The 25,245-nt window shown below is 29.4% G+C and overlaps 2 protein-coding genes across 2 annotated transcripts in view; both read left to right on the top strand.

Moving 5' to 3' along the window:
* Positions 1-25,245, top strand: part of LOC100197565 (ER degradation-enhancing alpha-mannosidase-like protein 3) — a 95,604-nt gene that overhangs the window by 63,915 nt on the left and 6,444 nt on the right. The window contains exons 14-21 of the mRNA XM_065791685.1: positions 4,657-4,834; positions 8,214-8,440; positions 8,962-9,091; positions 10,786-10,867; positions 10,940-11,049; positions 11,205-11,324; positions 13,942-14,170; positions 15,971-16,125. Of these exons, the coding sequence (XP_065647757.1) occupies positions 4,657-4,834; positions 8,214-8,440; positions 8,962-9,091; positions 10,786-10,867; positions 10,940-11,049; positions 11,205-11,324; positions 13,942-14,170; positions 15,971-16,125 (1,231 nt within the window). The remainder of the gene's footprint in view (positions 1-4,656; positions 4,835-8,213; positions 8,441-8,961; positions 9,092-10,785; positions 10,868-10,939; positions 11,050-11,204; positions 11,325-13,941; positions 14,171-15,970; positions 16,126-25,245) is intronic.
* Positions 22,564-23,477, top strand: LOC136077104 (ARL14 effector protein-like). The gene is made up of 2 exons (XM_065791686.1): positions 22,564-22,949; positions 23,169-23,477. The coding sequence occupies exons 1-2, from the start codon at positions 22,685-22,687 to the stop codon at positions 23,339-23,341; spliced, it is 438 nt and encodes a 145-aa protein (XP_065647758.1). The 5' UTR covers positions 22,564-22,684; the 3' UTR covers positions 23,342-23,477.

Raw genomic sequence — 25,245 nt, 5'->3', positions numbered from 1 at the left:
GTGATCCAAAAATGAACAAAAAAATTTTTTTTTTACTTTTTGTTATTCCTAAAATCTAAATGTGTTTATTTATGAAAGAAAACATTGTACCAAAAAAATCAGCCAAATCGGTTAATATTTAGAGGTCGCGCTGGGGCGATCTTTATACCCCTCTAAAATTGGAATTTTCAAAAGTTCAGTAAAATATTGACCTTCGTTTTTTGCACATTTCGGTTATTTACCGTTCGATTTTAATAAAATAAAAACGAAAATAAAGCTCTTATTACGCATAATAATTTTTGTTAAACAACATTTCCTTTTTACATGCATATTAAAGCGGCAAAATAAATTGCAAACTAAGCCAAATTTCATTATATTTTATTATATTGGTTTATTATATGGTTTAGTTCAGTTCGAAACTTTATCGAGAGTGTTGTGTTTCCTGAAATAAAATTACAATAGTTTATCTATTTTGCTTGACTAATAATATTAATTACAGTATTTTAAGAAAGTGATATAATTGCGAGTTTCAACGAAACTAATTTTGTTTGGAAATATAGGTGACAACAAAATATATTTTCATTCATGCACTGTATTAAAGAAAATTTAAAATGGCTGCAGTCGCAAAGTCAACACGCAGTTCTACAGCAAAATGGTTAATTGGTCAACCAATATCAATGCTTTCCCATCTTAAGCTTCCAACGATTTTGGAAGTATTAAAATGTTTTTTCTTCCACCATGAGGTGAAAGGATTGAGTATACATGAAAGTTCGGTAACAGTTATCAAATCAACTTGTGAAATTTGGGAAAAAGCTAAAATTCCTACAATTCGAAAGGATAATGCAGTTACAAGGCTTGAAAAATTTCATAAAGAATATACGGATCTATTAAAAGACAGAAATAAGAAATCAGCTGTTGCTAGAAACAAAGTAACAGACTTTGAAAAGAGAATTATGAAACTTTTTGATATTGCGCCAACTAATGTTTTTGATTTAATAAAAATTGCTGAAGATCGCGATTGCCTCATAGATCAACGAGATGATGGAAACATGGTCTTAGGTTCCATTGATAAAGATGATGCAGAGAAAGAAGAAAATAAAGTTTGCAGAGAGATAAGTTTGGATAAACATTTGCAAAAAGAAGCGTTAAGAAAACAACGCTCTGGAGAAGTAGTTGTTCTTGAGAATTCAACTTCGCCTTCAAGTTCTGCTAGTAGGGATCATGATGATATCGTAGTTTTGAAAGGAAAAGATGATGTTCCAGAAAGCTCTGGTCTGAAAAAGAAGCGTTCTATAAAAAAAATTATTACCCCTGAAGTTGTCGCTTCCTTAGATAGAGGAAAAGTAAGCAATCGTGTGGCAATGCGAACTATAGCAGCTACAATGCAAAGTTGAGGAGCTCCCATTGAAGAGTTCTCTATATCTGTTACTACTTTTCATAGGGCAAGAACTGATTATCGTGAAACTCATTACAATGAAACGAAAGAAAATTTCAAACCGGATGTACCTCTCGTAGTTCATTGGGATGGAAAAATGATGGCAGACATCGATGGAAGTGGAAATGTTGAGTGTTTGTCAGTTTTAGTAACAGGGCGTGGTGTTGAAAAACTTCTGGGAGTGCCAAAACTTCCTGATTCAAAAGGAGAAGCCATTGCTACTGCAGTTGTAGCCTCCCTCCATGAATGGGACGCTTCGAATCTTATTAATAATCTCTGTGGCATGTCGTTTGATACCACAGCTAGCAATACAGGATCTGAGAAAGGTGCTTGTAATTTACTTGAAGAAAAATTAGGAAAAGGATTATTGAATTTAGCTTGTCGTCATCACATTACTGAAATTGTTGCAGGATCTGTGTTTAAAATTTATTTTCCAACAATGTCCGGACCAGATGTTGCTATTTTCAAACGATTTAAACAAGCCTGGAAGAATATCAAGAAAGATGATTTTAGCCCAACAGTGCAAGATGAAGAAGCTGAAAGATATCTTTCAAACGTCTCGATTGAAAAAAAATCGTCTATAATTAATTTCTTAAAAAAATGTTTGCAAGACTCACAACCACGAGATGATTATAAAGAACTTCTTGAATTATGTCTAATATATTTAGGAGAGCAACCTCCTAGTGGTATAAGATTTAAAGCACCTGGAGCCTTCCATCATGCTCAGTGGATGGCAAAACTTATTTATTCAATTAAAATATGATTATTTAGAGATCAGTTTAAAATGGTGCAATATGAATTAAATGCAGTAAGAGATATTAGCATGTTTGCTGCGTTAATATATGTTCGACAGTGGTTTACTGCACCACTCAGTGCCTCTGCCCCATTTAATGATTTAGATTTTCTAAAAAATATTGAGGAATATCGTGAAATTAATGAAAATATAGCGACCGCTGCAACCAAGGCAATGAAGCGGCATCTATGGTATTTAAGTGAAGAACTTATATCTTTGGCCTTTTTTAGTGATGATGTAGAGATTGAAGTTATAAGAAAAATGATAACTGTCCTTCAGCGTCAATGCATAGACAATAATAGGCCATCAAAGAAATTAGCAGATATTACAAATGTAATGAGTAAATCCCTTGAGGACTTTGTAACGTGTAAATCACTTTCATTTTTTAATTTCTTAAATATTGACATTTCCTTTCTTGAAGAAGATCCTTCAAACTGGAAAAACAATGAATCGTATGCCGACTCTAAAGAAGTAGTGAAGTCTCTTAAAGTTGTTAATGATTGCGCGGAATGAGGGGTGAAGTTAGTACAAGACTTTAATGCTGTCTTAACAAAAGATGAAGAGCAGCAAAAGTATGTGCTAAATTTAGTTGCAGAAAACAGGGCTGTCTTACCAGATGCAAAAAAATCAACATTGAGTGCTAAACAAACCAGGCAACAATGAGCAGCTGTTGTTGTTTAATGTTGTTTAATGTTGTTTAATAAAAATTATTATGTGTAATAAGAGCTTTATTTTCGTTTTTATTTTATTAAAATCGAACGGTAAATAACTGAAATGTGTACAGAAAACGAAGGTCAATATATTACTGAACTTTTGAAAATTCCAATTTTAGAGGGGTATAAAGATCGCCCCAGCGCGACCTCTAAATATTAACCGATTTGGCTGATTTTTTTGGCACAATGTTTTCTTTCATAAATGAACACATTTAGACCTTAAGAATAACAAAAAGTAAAAAAAAGGTTTTTTTGGATCACCCTAATATATATATATATATATATATATATATATATATATATATATATATATATATATATATATATATATATATATATATATATATACATATATATATATATATATATATATATTTATATATATATATATATATTATTGTATATAATAAATTATTAATCTATTATATACATATTAATATATATGACATAAATTTAATTTATATTGTGGGAAACTATTATTTTATTGAGTTTCACAGAGACACTAACGAATTCCCTTTTTACTAACTTGTTCTTACTTTATTACTATCTGAATTACTAAAATCTACTTCTTCTTTACATAATAATTCAAATGCTTATTCCTATTTTAGTTTCAGAGAAACCTCAGGTTGGCAAATTCGGCACTGCCGAAATTAAAAACTATTTATCAGCCGAAATTATCTTCTTAGAGCAGTACTTGGGGAAACTTTTATATCTTGTAACATACTTCAAGTTTTATCTTATTGTTGCTCACATTCTATTCAGTTTATATTTTTGAATAAAATAAATAACAATTTTTGGTAAAAATTTCAGAGAAAAAATCATTTATCCAACATTTTCAAAAAGGTAAAAATGTTAAGAAAAAGCTAATAATCATAAATTGACGTACCTGTAATGTAAAAATAAAAGTTTAAACCAATATTTTTAGGAAAATTGTTTATTTTGCTACAATACCCAACTATAATTTTAATATTCCAATAAATAAATATTTTTAGGTGTCTTTTGAAGGGGTGCCGAAAGTTATCTGCCTGCCGAAATTACCCTACTTTACCCTATATCTTTTAGATAACATAATATTAATATAATAATAAAAGTATATCTTCATTTTTTTTGGGTTATTTTACTCTTGATTCTGTTTTGTTAAATAAAGATTGCATATTTTATACATTTTAATATATAATGCATTCTATCACCAACTATATCCAATAAATACCATAATATTCAGTGTTGATCTTGAGATGAAAAAAAATTCATACTGTTGAATGAACTTAGTATATAACTTATTATATATTTATAATTAATGAAGAGTCTTATCAATTGCAAAAAAAATACGCAATTTGTTTAATTAAACATTTGAAAGATAGTTTGTTGAACTAAAAGAGATTTTGGTTTTTACTATTTGAGTTTAAAGTTAACACTTTGTAAAAGTTTTGGAACTTTTTTTTTTGCTGCCAAAAATTAGTTTGTTATATTTGTTATCTTGGAACATAGGAAAAATATATTTTTTTTTACACATGTATATATAAGTTTTCTATGTAGGATTCCTGCTTAGCTATTTATCTTTTTTAAAAATTGTCAAACTTTTAAAGCTTAAAGAAATAAAACAAATTAATAATGATTAAAGTTGTCAAAAAAACCAATACTGATAATGTAAATTGAAGAAAATCTTTGTAAAGTTAATATTTATAAAAAATAAGCTTAAATTTTTATGAAGATTTACTAAGACCTTTTGTTTTTAGGATGGATTCCTTTGTTCTTGCAGAGACATTTAAGTATTTATACTTATTGTTTTCAACTGAAGCAGAGCATCTCATTGACATCCATGATTATATTTTCACAACTGAAGCACATCTTTTACCGCTGCATCTTTCTTCAATTCCAAATGATCGTCAACTTTCATCAACCAAAATGTCATATGTAAACAAAATTTTGTGTTTATATATAAATAATGTTTTATATTTTTATGTAAACTTCATATATGTGTATGTGTGTGTGTGTGTGTATGCGTATGTTCATGTGTGTATGCGTATGTATATGTGTGTATATATTTGTATATGTGTGTATATGTCTTTGTTTTTCGAAAAATACAATTTTTTCAAAAATGAAAAAAAAGAAGTGGTAAAATTTTGCTTATATTGTAGTAATTCGAACCCAAACCTTTAATTGATGCCCTACAGGTGGTTATTTTAGTGTTATATCATCAACACCATTTTATGCAAGGCTATGTGTGTATATATATTTATATACACACATTTACAGTGTCTCAAAAAATTATCCGACCAAACATTTTTTTTAAATATTTCTCCAAAAAAAGTGCTGTATTTTCATAAATTTAGATTTTTTTTGGTAAACTCAATATTAATAAAAATAAAACAACATGTTTTTAAATAGAATTTATTTATTTTAATGTAAAATATAAATCACAAAATTTTTAGTCTTAAAATAAAGGAACTTAGGTTGTTTTTTTATTGTCAAAAAAATATTCGACCAAACACATTATTTGATTCAAAATTAATTATTTTATAACAAAACAACTATTTTAATACTTTGTTGGGCCTCCCTTTGCTTGAATTACAGCTTCTAGACGTCTAGACATTGATTAGACTAAAAATTTTGTTTCTACCAGTTGAATCTTTTTGCAGGCTTCTACAATTGCAACTTTGAGGTTATCTTTTTTGGAAAATACCCAATCTCCAATTTTTCAATCTAAAAATTCCCACAAATGTTCAATGGGATTAAGGTCCAGTATTGTGCGGACCATTCCAAGACCTTAACATTATTTTCAGCAAACCACTCCTTGGTTTTAGTGGCACTATGCATGGGATCATTATCTTGCTGAAATATAAATCCCAGATCCTAGCCAAAGTTTTCGAGCAGATGACTTCAAATTTTACTTTAATATGTTTCTGTATTGCACCTTATCCAATATAGTATCAATAAATTGGAGTGTTCCGATACCCTTCCAAACCATTGAACCCCATACCATCACATTACCGCCACCATTATTGAGAGTTCCTCTTGCACAGCCTATTTTGTAGTCCTCTCCGGCTTTTCTCCAAACTTTTTGGGCTCCATCAGATGACTTTAACTTAAATTTCGATTCGTCGCCTCACAGGATTTTTTTCCTGAAGATTAACGGCATGTTTTTGAACTTGTTAGCAAAATCTTCTTTTCATGTGTTTCTTACTCAAATATGGTTTGTTACACATAAGTCGAAATATTTTTTTGAAAATTTTTATTACAGTAATACCGGAGAAGCCTACAAATTAGGCTGTGTGAGAGATACTCTCAATTATGGTGGCGGTAACGTGATGGTATGGGGTTCATTGGTTTTGAAGAGTATCAGAACACTCCAATTTATTGATACTATATTGGATAAGGTGCAATACAGAAACATATTCAAGTAAAATTTGAAGTCATCTGCTCGAAAACTTCGGCTAGGATCTGGGATTTATATTTCAGCAAGATAATGATCCCATGCATAGTGCCACTAAAACCAAGGAGTGGCTTGCTGAAAATAATGTTGAGGTCTTGTAATGGTCCGCACAATACTGGACCTTAATCCCATTGAACATTTGTGGGAAATTTTAGATCGAAATATTGGAGATTGGTCATTCTCCAAAAAAGATAACCTCAAAATGGCAATTGTAGAAGCCTGCAAAAAGATTCAACTGGTACAAACAAAATTTTTAGTCTAATCAATGTCTAGACGTCTAGAAGCAGTAATCCAAGCAAAGGGAGGCCCAACAAAGTATTAAAATAGTTGTTTTGTTATAAAATAATTAATTTTGAATCAAATAATGTGTTTGGTCGAATATTTTTTTGACAATAAAAAAACAACCTAAGTTCCTTTATTTTAATACTAAAAATTTTGTGATTTATATTTTACATTAAAATAAATAAAATCTATTTAAAAACATGTTGTTTTATTTTTATTAATCTTGAGTTTACCAAAAAAATCTAAATTTATGAAAATACAGCACTTTTTTTTGGAAAAATATTTAAAAAAATATTTGGTCGGATAATTTTTTGAGACACTGTATATACACACATATCAGTGGCGTATCCAGAAATTTTTTGAGCATAACAGTCTAAATATCCTGTCTACGTTTGGAGGACACTTTTTTTTTTTAGAAAACAAATATATGTAAAGGAAGAATATATATATATATCTCACCCTAATATTACACCCTAGCAATTTCACAAATTGCATTGAATTACGTTTTTTGAAATAAAAATTCAAATAATATTGGCAGCTTGAACGTCAACATCGATTTGCCTCTAATTTTTATATATATGCTTTATTTGCTAATATAAAGAATAAAATCAAATTTATTATTATTGCTTTTCCCATGATTACCCTTTATTGCCGACACTCCTGTGAGAAGCTTTATAACTGTAACATTTAATAAACAATTTATTTATATATATTTCTTTTAAATAGACTAAAAGCTAATGAATTTAAATGAATTTTTTTTGTGGCTTCTACAAAAAGTTTTTGGTTGACCCATATTGCTTAAGTTAAACATATTATAATAATTCATTCATAACACAAGCATAGCAAGGTCATTGATTCATTCTAAAGTTTATAGCTTTTCTTGTTAAAAAGTAAAAGAAGGCTCTTACTTTTTAAAGCAATGTTTTTGGCGTGATTATTATGTTATTATATTTTAAAAAAACTTTTATTTATTTATTTTGTTATTTGAAATTGTTTATTTACGTTTTTGCTACAAATTTGAATTTAAAATGGGAAAGTTTAAAGCTTATAGAGTTTAATTACATTGTAAAATAAAGTTATGAAAGTGTAAATGGAGGAGAAACTCACTATGTGTATTTTAAAACAAGTTAATGTTTTTATTAAAGGAATTAAAAAAATTTTAAATGCTAAGCGTTTCATATTTTAATCCTATCAAAAAGGGTGTTTTAAATTTTATTCCTATTGTAACATATTACATATTTCATCCATGTGAATTTGAACTAAGTATTCTGATTGACCTAAAATATATTCATAATTGTTTGCAAATGTTGCTTTTTATAAATGACAATTACAATTTTTTGAATTATCATAACAAATTTTTTCATAACCAAACAATAAGTTATAAAGAAATATTTTATTTTAAATTTTTAATGACAAACTTGGTGCTAATATAAAATTGTTTTAAATTAAGGTTGGGCAGAAATTTGGGGGCCCATACCCAGTATACTGGTATCAAAATCGACCTAGATACGTCACTGCATATACATATATACATACACACATATATTTTATTATGTTTTTTGTTTTCCTTTATTGAAGAATCATGATCGAAAAGAAAAACCAATTCAGGAAGATACATGTCCAAATATAGTTCATTCCTACTTGAATTTGCGTTCATTTGCAGAAAGTATTAGAGATAACGTTAAAAAAAGTCCATCAGATCAATCTGTTAAAACAAGCTGTAAACCAATTCAACCAGAGACTTCATCACAGTCAACAGTCTCATTTGTTTTTGACTTAGGAAAGGCAAAGTTGGCATTTACAGGGTCAGTTGTATTATAAACATGTTTATGTATTTTTACAGATTTATTTTCAATGAGAAATGTTATCCCAATCAATGAATGAACAAATGTAAAGTTTATACTAATTTTGAAACCTCTTGACTGAGCAAGAAAAAACATTTTAAAACTGGTATAAACAACATAAAACTGACAGATAGACAAAACAAACCAGCATATTGATAATTTTTTAAAAACATAAAGTTGTTTGATGGCAAGCTAGTGTAATATGGAAAGTGTCTATACACTAATTGTATTATACACTAATTCTATATAATAATTCTATACACTAATTGTAAATAGCTCTATTCACTAATTATATACAATAACTCTATACACTAATTGTAAATAAAAATCAGAAAACAGAATTAATTCTTAATGAAAAAGAAGTTCAGTTTTCTTAATGACATTTCATAATAGCTGTATAATCAATACAGATTTACCAATCTGGAAATTATTTTGTTATATTGTTATATATTATTATAATAAAATTGTTATTCACTTTTCAGCCAAAGAAAACTTCGCGCAGAAGAATTTCAAATTGGTAATGAAGAGCATGTGAAAATATTAAGACAGCTTGGAATTTTAGTAGTCAGTAGTGAAAATGGAAAAGTGCAACTAGTACAGCAAGCAGGAACAGTATGTTTTTGTGTTTAAAAAGATGATTGTAATCTTTTTGTATACTATTATTTTATAAGTAATTTCGTAAGTTATAAGTTTATATAAAATAATCTAAATAAATTAAAGATTTAACAGAGTAAAATGGGGCCCAAATAGTTTTATTTTTTTTACTTCAAAAAAAAAAAATCTATATATTTTTGAAATGATAAAGAATTTTAGGCTGTGTATAAATATTTAAAAATCAAAAAGAAAAAATTTTTTTTTTCAAAAAAATAAAGAAAAAACAAACTATAAAAATTAAAAGAATAAATAATTAATTGAGTTGTTAATAAGTTCTGTTTTTTCTTATTTATATAATTAGTTCACTCCCATCAAAGCTGCAAGGAATGTTTAAGTTGGGAGTTACAGAAACAAAAAAGAGTAAAGTTAAAGACCAAGAAAGTGGTTGACAGAAGACTTGTAAAAAATTGTAAAAATGTCTCAGCAAAACATGAAGATGTGAGAGAATTCCAAAGCAAAAAAGCCTAATGAGTAAAAGTTTTTAAAGCACAAAGTAATAGATGAATTAAAAGATGTAACTTTGTTGAATGACAAGTCACACTAGATTAAGTTTTGGTTGATGGAACAAGAGATGATAGTTCGTTTGAGCAGCAACTATGGTAGTATTCATAAAATGAGAAAGAGATGCAACCTTACAATTATGGGACAAGTTTGAAAGCTAGAGCATGTCCAACTACATTTACAATACCAGCTCAAATGTGATAACTATTCCATACAGAAATGAATAACAAGTAATTTATATAGGTTGAGAATAGTATCAGGAGTAAGAAACTAAGGACTACAATAAAATAGTCCATGAGAGATCAGTAATGAATGATAATCTGAGAAGATATAAAGTAGATGACTCCGTATTAGATAACTCAACCATTCATTTATATAGAAATATTAACAATGTTTTGATAATTGTTTGAAGTAAACAAATGAGTTTTGTTTGGATTAATTTCACCAGCCACTTCAAGCTCCAAGCTGATATAGAAGAGAGATCACACTAGAGCTTTGCCGCCTGTTCTAAAAGGCAAAGAATGATGCCCTTTTTTGAAATACCGTTTTGGACATTTTTAAACCTTTGAATTATCATAATCGTTCTTTCTTTTTATCTTAAAATATAATTATGGTCTAATCAGGGATCCAGAGTCGCAAAAAGAACTCTGGATTTAAAAGTTAAAAAAAAAGATTACTTTTTCCTAGTTTTTGGTATATAAGTATAAAAAGGTTTATAGGCAAATGCTTATAAAGCTTATAGAGTAATGGGAAAAAATTGAGACTTATAGATTAGAAGAACAATCAAATTTTGAACCCAGATTCCTTAGGCATAATGGCAGCAAGGACTCGTAGGAGCAATACTATGAGCCTAAAAACAATAAGTTCCTAATCATTAAATCTCATAAATTTTTTTTGTTATAGCAGATCATAAATCAACTGACATTTTTAGAGCTTCTGGACACCAGAGACCATGAAAATATAGAGATATAAAGCCGGAGTTTTTTTGGGATCCCGCACCATTTTATATTTGTTTTAAATAATCATTTTCTTTGTAATGTATAAATAACTTTTATTCTTTTAGTTTTATACATTATTGTCCTTCCTACTCAAAAAATTTTAGTTTAGTGAGCTTGGATAATGTTTTCATTTTCTTTTGTTTAATTTTTTAGGCTGCTTCAGTGCAAGATGCTCAAGAGGGGATTGTGTTTATGCAAGAAATGATACAATTAGCAAAAGAAAAAGGTGCAACTGGTAAGTGAACCTTTTGTTGCTTTTATACATTTTTCAAGTTTAAAATTGCATATTAATTAAATCCTATTATAGCTGATATCCAACCAAGTGTTGTCCAGATATTAAATGGCGGCAAAGTTGTAAAGCAGTTTAATGCAGGATCAGCTCAGTTTGGTGCTGATCTTACTAAATTTAGCACAGGGGTACTTTTTATTTTTTTTCAAAAAGAAAAGACAATTTTTATTTAAAAGTTTAGTTTTTTAAGTTGTGTAAGACCTTTTTTTTTTGTTTTTTTATTTTTTTGTTTTTTTCCCTCTTGTTTAATTGCTTTTTTAATAGTTGTCTTACAATGTAACAGGTATCTGGAGAGGCAATAGAAACTGAACCTTTCAGAGCATGTAAAGAAATACGTAACACTGATCAGATTACAAATCGCATTGCTGTTATAGAGCGTTCTGAATGTATGTTTATAGACAAGGTATTTTTTTATTAATATTTGTATGCTTGGTTTATTATATTTATATAATCATACAAAATTTACTATTGTATAAATTATGTTCAAAGTATATTAATCTATACTATTATACAATAAACTTTATTAAGTTTGTTGGTTTGCTCAAAACCAACAAGAAATATATTAGTCTTTTTAAGATATTGGATTGTCAAGACATATCAAACAGTTTCATAAACAAAATGAGATTTAATCTCCATAACAGTGCATAATAGTAATAAGTAAGTGTAGGTTAGTGTAAGCAATAATTTAAAAGTACTTGGCAACAACTAGATAGCAGGTTTATAAATAAGCGTAACTAAATTATTTTTAATTGGTTTGCTATGATGTCAACAAGTTATTTTATTGTGTTGATTGCGCTGCACAAGTTTTAAGTTGTTACAATTTGTTATAGGATTATTTAAATAAAAAGCGTTTAGGTGAGCAGTCTGCATCATACTGAAATAGCCTGCTGTTGGGGGCTTTAGTACATACATAGACTGACAAATAGCTTGACTCGCAGCAGAGTGCTGCTACATTGACTGAGGGTTTGGCATGGGGCAGCATTCTTTTCTTTTATATATATATATATATATATATATATATATATATATATATATATATATATATATATATATATATATATATATATATATATATACATATATATATACATATATGTATATATATATATATGTATATATATATATATATGTATGTATATATATATATATATATATATGTATATATATATATATATATATATATATATATATATATATATATATATATATATATATATATATATATATATATATATATATATATATATATATATATATATATATATATATATATAATTGAAAAGTATGGGAAGAGTTCATCTAAATGAAAAAATAACAAAAAATTGTAATTAAAGACGAAAAAATCAATTGCCAAATGGGTAGAAAATGTTTATCAAATGTGGTATATAAATATGTAATTTCTTCTATAAAGGTACCTGATATATTGGCTTAACAGAGAGCGATTAGAGAAACCATTTTGCCTATCATACGCCTTTAAAAAGAAAAAGTATTTAGAAAGCACAGATACATATGGGATTTAAAGATAAAAATGTTGATAATTTTATGTTGAATTGGACCATCCTTAAAACAGCACCTGGGTATAATAATATTTCTAAAAAATATCTACAAGAAAAATATGAAATAACTACACATGCGGACCAAGAATGTTTATTTAATAAAAGTTGGAATGGATATCTAAAGATTGCAGACATAAAAATAAGTTTTTCCTAAAAAACTATAAAAGTAAGTGAGCTAATAAAATTATAATAAAAAATCTCCATTGAAAACATCAACCTTGCGAAGTATTATGTAAAATCTCCAATGAAAACATCAACCTTGCAAAGTATTATGTAAAATCTCCATTGAAAACATCAACCTTGGGAAGTATTATGTAAAAAAAAAAAATGATTATTGTAACTTTGGAGAAAAGTATGCTAAAGTTGATTGAGAATTGAAAATTCTCTCTTTATAATAAAAATATTTTGCTTTTACCCCGTATTGAATCATGAAAAAACTGTATATGGATTAGATCTTTAAAAGATGGTGATTTTAATCAATTTAAATTTTCAAAAATGATTCATATTATTTTGCTCTATGTCACTATAATTTTTTTGTTAAACATAAAAGTTGAATGAAATTTTAATTTAGCATTGAAATAAAATTAAAAATTGTATAGAAAATGATATTATTTTCTTAACTATATCCATAAAAGACATAATTCAATATTTATTCCCTTGAGAAAAAAAAGGAATCTAAAATCTTTTTCTTGGACAATGATATAAAAAGTTCCTTATGTACTTCCATTTTTCATAAGGAAACGCATTCAGGCCTTCATACCTCCTTTTGTAGTTTCATCTCTTTTTTACACAAGGTAAATTTAATTAAATGCTTAGCTAATAGAACCTTTAAAATTAATAATGCTAAACTTTTTACTATGACATTGATAATCTTTTTAACATTACTATCTATCTATCTAATCTAAAATCTACTTTCTATCTAGTCTAAAAATCAAGAAGTCATTAGAACACTTTTTTATGTTGGTAATATATCTGTTTAAACCAAAAGGAGTTTAAACTCTATCATTAAAAAACATTGTTAACCTATAACCTTTGATTTTATTTTTTACCTCTTTTAAAATTTCTAATATGTTTTCACCAAAGGATCCTCTTCCTGTAAAGTTTAAATCATTCATTGTTTAAAAACTTTTGTCACCTTAAAACACAAATGATTAAACACTACAGGAGAGACAAAAACTCACACATATACAAACATCTCCACGTTATCAGTGATTGTTTTAATAATAATAGTAATGGCGGTTTCTCAATATTGAATTTTGCCTCCAAAGAATTTGGGCTTTAAATTTAGGTAAGTTTGTTCATTGAATGGAAAAATCCAGTTAAGAGCAAACATTTAAACCATTATGAGATATCTCTTTTCAGATGATAGTTACCATTTTATAAGTCGTTAACCTTTTGTTAAATAATTTAATATCTTTTTTATTGTACTTTTGAAAACATTAAATTTAAAAGTTTATGTACTAGGTTCGACTTGCACAATTGCATGGAGCGAAAGCAGTTGTTATAATTGATCATGTGGAAGGCACCACTTCTGCTAGTTCACAGTTGTTTGGAATGAGTGGTGATAGCAATAGTAATGATGTTACTATACCTTCCGTGTTTCTTTACAAAAAAGAAGGTGATGAGTTACGATCATTGATGAAACAATCAGAAAATACTAAAATTGAAATTAAAATCGCTCACAAAAAGTCAGGTAAGAATTACACACACATATATATATATATATACATATATGTATATATACACACACACATGCGTGTGAGGCAAATGTATATTTATAAATGCTATAGTAAATATATATGTGTGCGTGTGTTTATAATACACTAGCAACCACTATTAAGTTAAGAGTTACTTTTAAACTTTGTATGATAGCTCAATTTGAGCAACAATCATGATTGTATTTGTATATAAAAAAAACCAAACTTACAACAAAGTAGAGAGGCTCAAGGTTGGCAGATAAAGTAGGTCTAACAACATTTACAATGTGCTTTCTTTCCTTGTCGATGAGTGAAAGAGTTGTTATTCGTCAGTATAGGAATGTCAACAATATTGTTATGGTTGTTTGAATATGGCCATTAGATTCAATAGTCAAGTTAGAGGAAAAGTTCTTTCCAAATAACTTGCCTTGTTATGGGCAGAAGTAATAAGGTAAGAACCATGAATTAGAGTTTATTATAATTAGCTTCTTGAACCTAATAACTGAAATAGTATAAAGTATCGAACATAAAGGAAAGAACATTCCTAATTTGTCAGATTAAATGAATAAGATAAATATATCGTCAACTATTTTACTAACAAAAGATATTTTGAAAACATTTTACAGAAGTCCAGTGAGTGTTAAAGAAATTTTATCTTTACCAATTTTTGTAAGTGTACCTATCAGTTATTTTTTTAAGAGTTCAAGCAACAAAAACAAGGCAACATATTAAATATTTTTGGTATTTATGCTTTACTAAATATTTAAATATTATTTATTATAGTTGTTTTTATTGAGTTAACATGGCTAACAGTAAAAATATTTCAATTGAAATTAAAAAAAAGAATTGTAAGTGCCTATAAAAATGGAATAAAACAATGTGAAATTGGAAGAAGATGAAGTGTTTCAAAATCTGTTTTTTCGAAAACAATAAAAAATTTTAAGAAAAAAGGAATGGTGTTTAATGTAAAGAGTCATGGCAGGCCGAGAAAAACATAAAAAAGGTGATACCTTTTTTTACGCAGAATTAGATTATGTGAATGTGTCTAACAGAACAATTCAGAGACGTCTTAGAGAGGCTAACTTTTTTGCCAGCCATCCAGCAAAAAAACCAATGATATTTGTGAGGCATCACCAACACTGGACTTATAGAGATTAAAGAAAAGTTCTCTTCAGTGATAAATCTAAGTTTTTTATATTTGGAAGTGATGGGATTCTTTACGTAAGACGTTCTAAACAAGAAAAGCTCAATTTCATATATGTATTACCAACAGTTAAGCATGGAAGCGGAAGTATAATGATTTGGAGTTGTTTTTCTGGTCATGGTATGGGCCCAATTTATAGAATTGAAGGCATTATGGATAAGTACAAGTATGCTGCTAAACTGGAAGACATGTTGCCATATGCAGAATGGAACATGCTGTTGAGATTTTTTTTTCAGCATCAAAATGATCCAACAATTTTGCAATATTAAATAATATAGATATAGTAATGTCAGGCTTATGATAAAAATTCAACATTTTATGCGTCTAATTTGAAATTAAATTTTGAACTGCACACTTAATAATGCATCCAATTCGTCCATTTCAAAATTTCAAATTGAGATGCGCACTCATAATCAACTGAATGTTTTTGTTGTAGCATGAACAGAAATTTTTGTAATTTATTGCAGAAGTTTTTATTTATTTATTTTATTATATAATTTTAAATTTTTTTTTTCTGCAAAATTAAACCCAAAAATTAGCCAAATTTTAAAATTTAATTTATGTATTATTATTCTTATTTACATGATTTTAGAGGAAAAAGACTTATTGAATACTTTCTCTAGTGAAGAAATAAATAAAAATGCTGACAAGCCCAATGATGTTTCATACATGTCAGAAGTTTTTAAAAACAATATGATTCCAATAAGCGATCCTACTGAAGTCAGTTCAACTGTTGATGGAGTTGTGGTAAGCTTTTTTTTTATTGTAGGTTATAATTTTTATTAATGTTATATTTGACATCTAGTAATTTAAGCATATCATCAATGGCTGCTCTTCTTTTATCTTTTAACTGATTATGTTAAAAATTAAATATTTTTTAAAAAATTAGAAAATACTTTTCATATTCTGTAGTTTATTGCTAACTACTTTGTTACTTACTACTAACTAATTATGGTTTATTTCTAACTACTTTGACTTTCTTTTTGGTGGGGAGGTTAAACAACTTTTTTTTAGCTGGGATTTCCATAATATGCATGTTTTAACTATATATATATATATATATATATATATATTTTTTTTTTTGTATTTGTACATTTTTCTGTTTTTTTTCTTTTTTCTCTTATTTTATTGTTTGTTTTTTGTTGATGTTGTTTCCCCTGTTTTTTGGTTTATGACTGACTGTACTAGAAGCGGTATTATTTTATTGGTATCTACAGTTAAAATCTCGATCCATCAGAATACTTTTTATTTAGAATAATTTTTCTAATAATAGTTTCTTTTAATCAAGTTTTAGCCAATCAAATTAACAACTACTAAGGTTTTTTATCCAAAAAACAACAAGCAAACCACTGATAACATAGTATTGTCTAGTTGCAGCAATATCTATAGAGTTTTGAACTTTGAGTTAAAATAAATCTAGATAAAGTCAGTGCATAACGATTTAGGTATTATGGGTGCAAATAAGTTTTCAAGTATTTTTTCTAACTTTAAAGTTTATATAGAATAATCGGTACACTTTGTTTTAACCAAGTATTGTCCATTGTTAGGTACAATTTTTCAATATATTTTAGACAGCTTATAGATTCTGCATTAAAAAATTCTATTGTTCCAAGAATGGACCTAATTTTCGGCTAATTTGTAAACAATGAAGTGCTGCATGGTCAGATCATGTGATACCAAAATACATGGTAGTCAGAAGAAGCAAGAATCTGGAGAGTACAGTAGTGGGGTAAGACATCCAATTGAAGTGCTTTCAAAGTATCTTTGAGGGTAACATGTGGTTTAGAGTTTTTGTACTGAAAAATGGCTTTGTGTCTTTTGATAAGTAAAGGGCTTTTCATGCTTGGCTCAATAGATTAATTGTTGATGATAATGCTCCCCAGTTAATTTTTTATTAGGTTGAAGTAGCTAGTACATCACTCCAAGCTGATCACATCAAATGCGCACATTTTTTCCATGAATTACATTTGATCTCTTTGGATTTATCTCATAGTTATCTGCATTTTAGGTTACGGTTTGTCCATAAATTGTCATGCTTTAGGGAAGGGGGAAGGGGGAGTTGTAGGCGATTTGTGACAATTTGTTATGAGAGGAGCAGGGGGGGTCTCCAATTTGAAGATGCAATTTTTTTTAAGTTTTCAATCTAGAGAAGACTTTCTTTTAATAATCTGACCAAACCACAACCCTCAGTTGATGTATCTTCATGTTGATTATAAAATCAACTGTGCCTAAATCTAAAACTATGTGATGTGTACACTCTGTTAATGGAATAGTTACAGCCTGTTAACCAACTGTTAAAGCTCTAGGCGCAACGCAATGCGCCTACAGTTGTAATATTCTATGTGCAGTGCACATTCTGCGCTTTGACTTTATATGGTCCAAGTGCAGAACTTTATTTAGTTGGTCCACTAAAGTGTGCAGCAACAAAAAAAAAACAACCTTTGTGAACTCACTAAAAAAAATTAATAAAATTTTGTCACCAAGAGACAAACCTCAAACCCTCAGTTTACTAGGCGGAAGAAGAATCCACTTGGCCACACTAAAATGACTAATAGTGAGAAAATTATATTTGTAAAATAATAATTTTGCATGTTTAATCGGAAAAATAGCAATTTAAAATTTGGATGTTTAGGAAAGCAACGTTAATTTATACAATTTTACACGGAACTATTAGGGTGAAAAAAACACATTAAACAGACTGAAGAGTATTATTTAACTCAAAAAAGCAAAGAAAATTATAGACAACATATTTAAAATTGTGTAAAAAATTTTTTTAGGGGAAGGGAGGGGGCTTACAAAATTGTTGAAAACGATTTTTTTGAGGGGTTAAGGGGGCAATAACATTTTATGATGCTTTACAAGGAAGGGGGGTGGGTCAAAAAATGTCAAAAACTTGGAAATTTTAATCAAATATATTTAATTATCTGAGTTTATTTATAATGACAATTACAAATTGTGGTAGTGGAGACCGGGGCTATTTGCCTCTGTTTTTACTCTTTGAGGTCTGTAGCCCTAACAGCAAAATTTTTTGTAAATGTTAAAGTGCAATCTTAAAGTGTAAAGATTTTTTGATTATTAATGGGCAATTAAGTGCAAAATTTATAGAAATTTTTTTTCTATTTTTTTTGGCAACAATTTAAGCCAAAAGTTTAATATTACTTTTAGCTGGTACCAAGTATTAGTTCGTATAACAGCCAAAACAATAGCCCACCTTTTATCTGTAAAACAAATAAATTTTAACCTAAAAAACTAAATTTTTTTAATATTGTTAAAAATTAAAAAAAAGAAAAATTAATTGTATAAAAATATATGTTTTTTCCATTGTAAATGCTATGTGCCAACTTACCCCATTACAATTTTGCGAGCTTATCCCTAAAGCCTTTTTTTCAATTAACAGTCTGTAAATCCTGAAAAATGGCAACTATTGAAAAAAAGTCTGACTGGAAATAGCGACAGGAGTTTTTACAATAACTTTTTTTTTTCATACGACTATTTTCTTTGTAAAGTAAAAAAGAAGCGATTTTCCTAAAGTTACATTTTTTTCCAAAAAACACATAAATCCCAATATCTCCCATGCGCATGCAGGAATCCTAAAAGTGAATGATGAAATGGTCAATTAAGAAGGTTCTATGTAATTTTTGTCACTTTCTAGTTAAAGGCTCTGAAGATAAACGCAGTTTGTCAACTTACCCCTGCTGCCAACTAGCCCCGGTCTCCCCTGTTATTCAAAAATAAGCATTTTTTTTTTTCAAAAATAAATTCAACCAGGTGATTAAAAGAAACTTATTAAATGGAATTGCTCAAAATCTATGATTTTGAGCAATGCCATTTAATAAGTTTAGAACCACCTCTTGAACCACATCTAGAACACTTTGCAAAAACAGTTTTACAAAAAAGGTGTCGGGAAAATATGGTATATATTAAAGATAAAACAATCAAGTTATGGTTTTCAAAATTGTATATTTTTTGTTCAACTTTAGTTTCTTAAACTAAGCGAAGCTGAAATCCGTTAAACTTCGAAAAAAAGTTAGCTAAACGGTTATGAAAGCCGTAAAAAGTTGTGGCTTTAACTATTAATCGACTTTGAAAACTTTTAAAAGTCATTAAAACTTAATTAAAACGATGTTGAAAGCCTTAAAAAGTCATAACTTTCATTTTAATCGACTTTGAAAACCTTTAAAAGTTGTTAAAACTTAATTAAAATGATGTCGAAAGCCGCAAAAAGTTATAAATTTTACGGTTATGAAAATCATATAAAATTGTTTACATTATATTTAACAAATTTGAAAACCTTATAACTTGTGTATGTTATTTAACACGATTTAAACATTGTAAAACATCAAACAAATATGTCTAAGTCCCATCGCTCACTGGTTTGGCAATACTTCCTGAAGGAATACAGGGGAGATAAGACCTATGTTGTGTGCAATATCTGCAAGAAGGACCTAAAAATGAATTCTGGGTCAATATCGACCCTGAGTGGTCACCTGCGATCCAACCATAAGGATGAGTACATCGAAATGTTTCAAAATCAAAAGATACGAGATGAGGCAGAAGCTGCTAAGGAGGACAAAGTTGAAGAGGCAGAAGATGAAATGGAAACAGTTGGCACTGGTAACTTAGTTAAATAAAGGATATAGAGCATGTTTGACAAGGAGCTTCCTCATTGCGACCAAGTTACAATCAGCACTGACATTATGACCTTATGCAACAACAATCCATTCATGGCGGTGACTCTTCATTACATCACCAAGGAGTTTTTTCTATGAAAGATAACTGTTGGAGTTGTTCCATTCCCAGGAAAGCACTTTAGTCAGAACATTGCTCCTCAGTTGGACAACTTGGTTAAAAGTTTTGAGTCACTCAAATGGTCAAGAAGCATGTTGTTGTGTGTTATCAAGCTTCAAATATAAAAGCTGCACTGAGGAAGTCAGAGACTACTGCTTATTTTGAAAGTGGTTCAATCACGTGCATTAACCACAAGCTTAATGTGGGCCTGGAAAGGACTGTCAACAAACAGCCTGATATCAAGACTGCTATCGATGCATGCAGGACAATCTCCGCCCGAGTCTATCACTCTCCTCCCGCTGAAGGGGTGTTAAAAAAGAAGTGCCTTGAGATGAATGGTAACATTTTTATCTTTTAAGTAGATACAAATATGAAGTTTTACAACTTAATTTCAAATTTTTACAAACATTTTTTAATTTTAAACAAAGTTTTCTAAGAGTTTACAATTTCATCCGAAGTTTTTTGCAAATTTTTATTTTAGTTTTTGTTTCAGTACCCTACAGAAAGATCACTGTTCCTTGTGCTACCAGATGGAACTCTGTCCAAGTGATGCTCTGAGACATCGATCATCTCCGAAGTGTACTGTGTGCTCTCCGGGCTGACAAAAAGGAATGAACCACATCCATTCCTACGGATGAACAAGTTGAGCTGGTTGTAACCATTCCGCCCCTCCTGACCACATGCCGAATTATCTCTGAGTCAATGTTGAGTGATAAGAAAATTACAATGGATAGAGCACTGACAGCCATTGCTCATCTTGTGGATAGGTGTGTTTCTCTGAGGGTCAAAGAAATTAGAAAGAACAGTGTCACTGGAATAGGTCCTTTCATGGTTGAGCTCATTGTAGAACTCGAGAAACGATTCTCAAGAGGAGGATGTGACATCATGCCTTATGCCTGCTACATCTTTTCTTGAAAGGCCAACAACTGCACGCTTTTGGTGTAAGGGATGAGATTTTTGACAAATTGAAAGCCAGTCATCCTACAACAGCAGACTAGATATCAAACAAGTAAGGTACAATCAATGTCTCAGATGAGATTACCCATGAGCTTCTTGAAGATGATGGTGAGACTGATTTTTGGAAGGCACCAGCAAAGGTAATAGTTATTAAGTATAATATAAAACAAATGTCTTTAAAACTAGTTAAATATACTTTTCCTAATCTTAATGTAATCGAACAAACAAAGTCATTAAAGTTTTAATTTGAGAATACGATGTCATATGGGGGACAGGGGGGCAATTCAAAGTTGAACGAACTTTTTAAAAATTATTTGAATTTAAACAATTTTAGATTAAAGTAAGCGAGGTTATACAAAGTTTCGATCTGTTAAACTCCTTTGTGCAGTTTGGGAATACTGCTCCATGGAAGAGCAAATGGCAGCTAGACCTGCGCCAGACAGAAATTAAAATGATGATGATAACTCAGACTAGGATGATGATGATGATACCGCCACATTAAAAATAAAATCTCCAGTATTGTTGAACTGGAAAGGCGAGACAGACATCATTTGGGCAAACAAGGCCAAGAACTAGCACAAAAAAATGAGAATGAAAGACTGGAAGCTGACAACTAAATATTCTTTACTAGGGTAGCAAGAATTGTGCTAGGATTATTTTTGATTAGATAATCGATAATATGTAGATAATTTTTTCATGTGTTAAGGAATTGGATTTTTGAAATCTAGAATGATTATTAAATAACAGTGGGGTAATTATATGTAAAAGTGGGACAAAAAATTGAAATTTTTCAGTCACCCTCTCAGATTTCTTTCAAATTTGAACCAGTGGTACCTATCAATATAACACAAAAAAAAAGTAAAGTTTGAGCTCCCAAATCCAAACGGTTCAAAAGTTATGATGTTTTGAAATTTAGCCTAAAACGTTCTATTTTTTTCCACTTACGCCATTATGAACTTTGTAGTGGTACTTCTAATTGAATAATTTAAGATCAAGTGGAAAAATGTGGCTAAAAATTGGTACCTGGCCATTTTTGAGGGTGCTGAATTCAAAAATGTAGATAAAATAGTGAAATTTAAATTTTTTGATAGTTATTTTTTTATTTTAAAATGGCCAGTCAAATTTTTTTTTCTGTAACCATGGGTTGCGCTTTCATTAATTCCGGGAGTTGCCCAAGTCTCATTGATTCAATTTTTTTTTAAATTGAAGTAGGTGATCCTAGGCTATCTTTATTATAAAGAAAGTGGTATAATATTACTTGACCATAAAACGGGATAACATTTTCACAAATTGACTCTCATGGGTTCAATTGTGGTGTGTAAAAACAGTTTATTAAGGTTGATTTTGATATAGACATAAAATTTTGTGAAGTGAATTATCATAAAAAATATAGTTTTGCAACGCCTGCTGTGATGTTTAAAAATAGGTTTGGGGCCTTAGCTATGTGTCTAAATATAGTTTTGAAACAACAGTTAATAAAGCAAATTTCAATAAAAAAAAATTATTTTAATTTCAGGTTAAATAATTATTAAATCTTGTTTGGCAATTCAGTTTCTTAGTCATGGCAAACAGTCAAAAGTGCTCAATTGGAATCAACCTAGAAAGTGAATGTCATCTCACAACATATACATCGTTGGTTGGGATCGAACCTTTTGAAGATATTCTTGAATATGAAAGAGAAATAATAATGTGGAGGACTGGGCTCTCAATAATAAATATCAAACCAATAACTTGTCTCCATCATAAACATGTTTATTTAAAGCGTTATACAACTAAATTAACACAGTGCTGCAATCCATTTAATACTCATAACAAAACTATAAAAGGTATTTATAGTAATCATGAATTTATAGTAAAACTTTTAGTTTTGTAGAAATGTTTTGAAATACAATAATGAAATTCTTGGCAGCAAAATTCTATTTTAGCTATATTTAACCTTTTAGCCGACTTCTGAAAGTGCACAATTAAATGCCATACAACTTTAAACTTTTGAAGGTTTTATTAAAATTTGTATACATATTAAAAGAGTTCATCTTTTTTTTTAGGTAGTCTTTGTGAAATCAACTTGGATACAGCAAAGTACCTATGCAGTAAAGGCAAATTCATAGTTCCAGGTGAAAAACTTTGTCCACAATGCAGGCATAAATTGGCAATGAGTGAAGAATCAGAAGAGAACAAGTTGGAGATGAAATTAACTGAAGATAATATGGAAAAATAAATTATACTGGAATCAACAAGATCGTTGCTCAACAGTACTTTATGCAAACTTGAAGTGTCTCCTTTAAAAGTTCATTTACCCAAAACCTCTAACAAGCCTTCACTTGGAAAGAGAAAGATAAAGCAAGTTGAAGAAGCAGTTATTAAGAAGCTTACAACTGCTCTGGATATAACCGAATCCGAACTTGTTCACCAAAAAATGAAGTTCTAAAGGAAATTTAAACCAAAGCTGGCGATCTAGACTTCCTTGTAGAATGCATAAAAGAAAAACTTAAGGTTTCTAACAGGAGACAGCAATTTCAAATTTTGACATTAACCCCAAAATCTTGGTCTATCAGAAAAGCAGCAAATGAGTTTTCAGTTTCTAAACACAAAATTCAAAATGCAAAGTTTTTCCTTGACCAAAAAGGCATCATAGCATACCCTGATGTGGTTAAACGGTATCGAATCAGTAAAGATGTTATAGAACTTGTAAAGCTTTTTTACTGTGAGGATGAGTACTTAAGGCAAATGCCAGGTAAAAAAGACTGTGTAAGTGTTGGGGGAAAAAAATACATGTCAAAAAAAATTGATTTTGTGTAACTTAAAGGAGCTCTATGTGGCATATAAGACAAAGTACCCAGGCCATAAAATTAGATTTTCTAAATTTTTGCAGTCTTTGGCCTAAATGGTGCATCCTTGCTGGTCCAAAAGGTACACATTCTGTTTGTTTGTGTACAATAGATCTAAATGTTAAATTAATGTTGAGTGCTATAGGCCTTGAAACATCTTACCATGAAATTATTGAAAAGATTGTCTGCAGCAGAAAATCTAAAGTTTGCATGATTCACCGATGCAATAGTTGTCCTGGCATACAAGCTTCCCAAAATTATTTCCAGCAGTATCTCGCACAAAATGATGATCCAAAAGAGCAATATGACAGTGATGAAAATGAACAGTCAGTGGATTTCAAACAGTGGACAACGACAGATAGAACTGAGTTATTAACAATAAAACTTCCATTAAATGAATTCATAGAGCTCCTGTGTGAAAAACCTGATAATATTATTTCTCATTCATTTATAGCAAAATCACAATCTAGCTATCTAAAGCATCTCAAAGAAACAATTAGTATTGATGAGGCTATTGTACTGGCAGATTTTGCAGAGAATTACACGTTTGTAGTAAAAGACGAGATTCAGAGTTACCATTGGAGCAAGAGTCAATGTTCCCTTCATCCAGTTGTCATCTACTACAATAAAGTGAAATTGGAAATATCTTCTTTTTGTGTAATTTCAGATGATTTAAATCATGATGTTGGATTTATCAATGAGGTTATGCATAAAACCATTAATCATATTAAAACCTATCTTTGTCACACAATTTAAAAAAATCATTATTTTTCTGATGGCTGTGCAGGGCAGTATAAAAACTGTAAACATTTTTACAATTTATGTCACAACGCTCAAGATTTTTCTGTTTGTTGCATCTGGAATTTATTTGCAACAAGCCATGGTAAATCTCCATTTGATAGAATAGGTGGCACTGTTAAAAGGCTTGTTGCAACAGCTAGCTTGCAGAGTCCAACCACAGGTCATATACTGTCTTCTCAAGCAATGTTTGAATACTGTCAAAAGTCAATCAGTGGGATTACGTTTGTGTATGTCTCTGCTGAAGAAATGGAGCTAGTAAGAAACAAACTTACTGATAGACTTTTAATAGCAACCACTATTCCTGGGACAAGAAGTTTCCATCAATTTATACCATCATCTCATTCAATTATAAAAATGAAAAGGGTATCCGATGATGATGATTTTGCTCTAACGTTTGACTTCCTCAAAAGACAAAAATATGAAATTATTAAAATTGACAATGTTATGATATCACAATACCTATTTTGCAAATACGACGATTTTTACTGGCTTG

This window comes from Hydra vulgaris, chromosome 02, assembly GCF_038396675.1.
Source record: "Hydra vulgaris chromosome 02, alternate assembly HydraT2T_AEP".
NCBI classification, from domain to species: Eukaryota; Metazoa; Cnidaria; class Hydrozoa; order Anthoathecata; family Hydridae; genus Hydra; species Hydra vulgaris.
The sequence above is the reverse complement of the archived record's forward strand: the minus strand, read 5'-3'. Positions and strand labels throughout refer to the sequence as shown.

What these genes read in the sequence shown, in the direction of transcription:
- LOC136077104 (XM_065791686.1), top strand. Translation starts at nt 22,685, where the DNA reads ATGGCAAACAGTCAAAAGTGCTCAATTGGAATCAACCTAGAAAGTGAA. An exon ending in TCATAACAAAACTATAAAAG is followed by an intron (nt 22,950 to 23,168) that starts GTATTTATAGTA and finishes CTTTTTTTTTAG; the next exon opens with GTAGTCTTTGTGAAATCAAC.